At 38.3% G+C, this 2,450-nt stretch overlaps 2 protein-coding genes across 2 annotated transcripts in view; one reads left to right on the top strand and one right to left on the bottom strand.

The window, feature by feature from the left end:
* Positions 1 to 169: 169 nt before the first annotated feature.
* On the bottom strand, positions 170 to 1,313 carry LOC113206024 (39S ribosomal protein L35, mitochondrial). Its single transcript, XM_026421899.2, has 4 exons — positions 1,158 to 1,313; positions 820 to 976; positions 617 to 748; positions 170 to 525 (listed from the first exon to the last, which is right to left on the bottom strand). Exons 1-4 carry the CDS (start codon positions 1,177 to 1,179, stop codon positions 261 to 263), a joined length of 576 nt encoding a protein of 191 aa, XP_026277684.1. The 5' UTR covers positions 1,180 to 1,313; the 3' UTR covers positions 170 to 260.
* The window catches only part of LOC113206023 (uncharacterized), a gene marked incomplete in the record, with an annotated part of 11,927 nt that continues 10,776 nt past the window's right edge, over positions 1,300 to 2,450 (top strand). The window contains 1 exon segment of the mRNA XM_052271028.1: positions 1,300 to 2,433. Within this exon segment, the coding sequence (XP_052126988.1) occupies positions 1,406 to 2,433 (1,028 nt within the window).

Genomic DNA, 2,450 nt, shown 5'->3' with positions numbered 1-2,450 from the left:
CCCCCATCCCCAACCCTCCTGAACCCGAGAACGGGGGGGTGATCAATGGGACGAATGGGACTCATATGTCGACGAATAAACGAGGTGACTTCACATCTTCTCCCATCACCCTTAAATTTACTTTCACATAGCACTATTGCTTGAAGATTATTAAATAATTAAACAGACATTGGACTGGTTCATATTATATTTTTTACAAATTCTCAAAACTTTCAACATTTCCTTGCATTTAACATCAGACAATGTAGTATACAAAATAATTAACCCTCATTACTAAAAGAAACCCCAGGAGGTAAGGGACGTGGATTCTTACGTGTGTACATGAACTCTTCTCTTTTATGGTAGGGTGCATATGGGTCATCTACATAATACTTCGGTGTACGCCAGTAGCTTGATACCATCCTATCAAGCATTCTAGATCTAACGAATCGAACAAACACATGCCGTTGGTTCTTCATCTGGTTCTTATTAGAATACTTCCAACGCTTCTTGTGGCAACCTGCAATGCGACGAATCCAAATTCCCCTGGTAAAGAGATAAAAGTAATGATCATAATAACAAATTTCCTTGCAGTATTCATTGAAGAAAATAGAAATCAAAATCAAAGGGATGTTACCAATCCAATCTTTTAAAACGAGCAGTTACTGCTCTAACAGTTTGCCGTTTTTGGCTTCCAAATGTCCATTTAGTTACAGATCGAGAAGGCTGGTGAAGTACTGGAAGAGCAGTAAGTTGAGGTGCACAAATGCTGAAAATAAAGTCAATGAATACACGGCCATGAATAAACTGCTAAATGTGAAAAATTATCAAGATACATACTTTGAAGGTGTTTTCCACACAGTGTGATCATTGATTGAAGGGGCTAAACGGTTTTGGGACACAACTGAACTAAGACATCTAGTCAACTGATTTGTCAGCAGAGTGTGTTTTCCCAAATTCTGACAGAGAGGGATCAGCCCTCCTGTTTTTAAACAAGCTAAGAGATAGAGGGAAATAATTGTTATTTTTCTAAAACCAGCATTAGTAGAAAACATAACCACACAAGAAGCTTGCCTACTGGGTACTTATCGTGTGGTTGCCACAGTAAGTAACACATTGATTGGACAATGCACAGTTAGAAACAAGAATTGTAGACATGGTAAAGGAGAAATACTTACAGTTTAACACTGATCGCAACATATCAGAGGAAAAGTCCCAACATATATTACTTCCTAGGTAGATCACACACACTCCTGCTTCTGCTTGGTTTTCTTTTCTTATCCCAACCCTTCTGCAAAAGTATGAAAAATTTTCGAGGCAAATGAATGACAACAACAACAAACTTATGTTAGGTTAGGACATCTTGATGCACATTCGTTTAGCCATTTGCTTGAACCAAATCAAATAAGAGTTTTGTATTTAGGTGATGGCAAGACGTGGCAGTGAAATTTGTCCCATAGATCTTTCCGATGATGAAGCTTCTCATAAAAAGATCAATGTAAACAAAAAGAAAAAGAAGAAGAGAGAAAGACTGGAAGCACCTTTCAGCAGCAACTCAGGCACCTTGATTTCAGGAAAGGTTAAAAAAGTTACTGATAATACTCTAGCTGATCCGAATTTATTCCTGAAACGATTGGATTCAGTTGAAGAGAAGTTAGAAAATGTCCAGCACTTCGCAGACTCTGGTTGTAATAATTTTGTACAACAGAGGGAGGCGAAAGATATTGAAGAACAATGTGGAAGCCTTGAACATCGTGTCGGTGAAATGGAAAGTTTCTTAAACCGTTTGGCTCAAGCATTTAATGTGACCATGAACCAGCCATGCAATAATGCACTAGAGGAGAGAACTTGTGATGATATCCGTCCACTTTCTAGTGATCAACCTCCTGCAGACGAAATTCTCAATTCGCTTCCAAGTCAAACAACTACACCAAATGCTGAAAACGATGTATTTGCAGCGGAAAACTCAGAACTTGAAACTAATCCTACCCCAGGAAATGTAGCTCTTTTAAATACAGACAAACGTAATTTTCAGGAATCCATTGATTGTTATGCTGTCTCTAAGAGTACTCATACAACAAATGTCAGTACTGATTATTTACATCACAGTTCTGTTAGAGAAGAAATTAAAGATCAGGAGGAGCAAAAAGCTGCTTCCCATTCAGTTGAATGGGAAACAGTTGTGAATGCATCAAATGGAAATTGCACAGCAAACAGTAACGCTTTTGAGGAGTATGTTGAAAACCAAGAAAATGTTTCCAATCAAAATAATGACAGTGAGGATGTTAAGCCCCTCATTCCGTTACCTCCACTCGTATCAATTAAAGAGGAGATCAGCTACTTAAGAGATGATCAGGGTAGAATCCTGATGTACCTCTATTGTGCAGCTAAAAAAATAAATCGGGCCTCTTCCAGAATTGCAGCTGTATCTGGGATGTATCTTACTGAAACTCTGTGAGTAAATCCTCTTT

The sequence above is a fragment of the Frankliniella occidentalis genome, unplaced genomic scaffold (assembly GCF_000697945.3).
Source record: "Frankliniella occidentalis isolate FOCC.00 unplaced genomic scaffold, Focc_3.1 Scaffold146, whole genome shotgun sequence".
Lineage (NCBI taxonomy): Eukaryota > Metazoa > Arthropoda > Insecta > Thysanoptera > Thripidae > Frankliniella > Frankliniella occidentalis.
The sequence above is the reverse complement of the archived record's forward strand: the minus strand, read 5'-3'. Positions and strand labels throughout refer to the sequence as shown.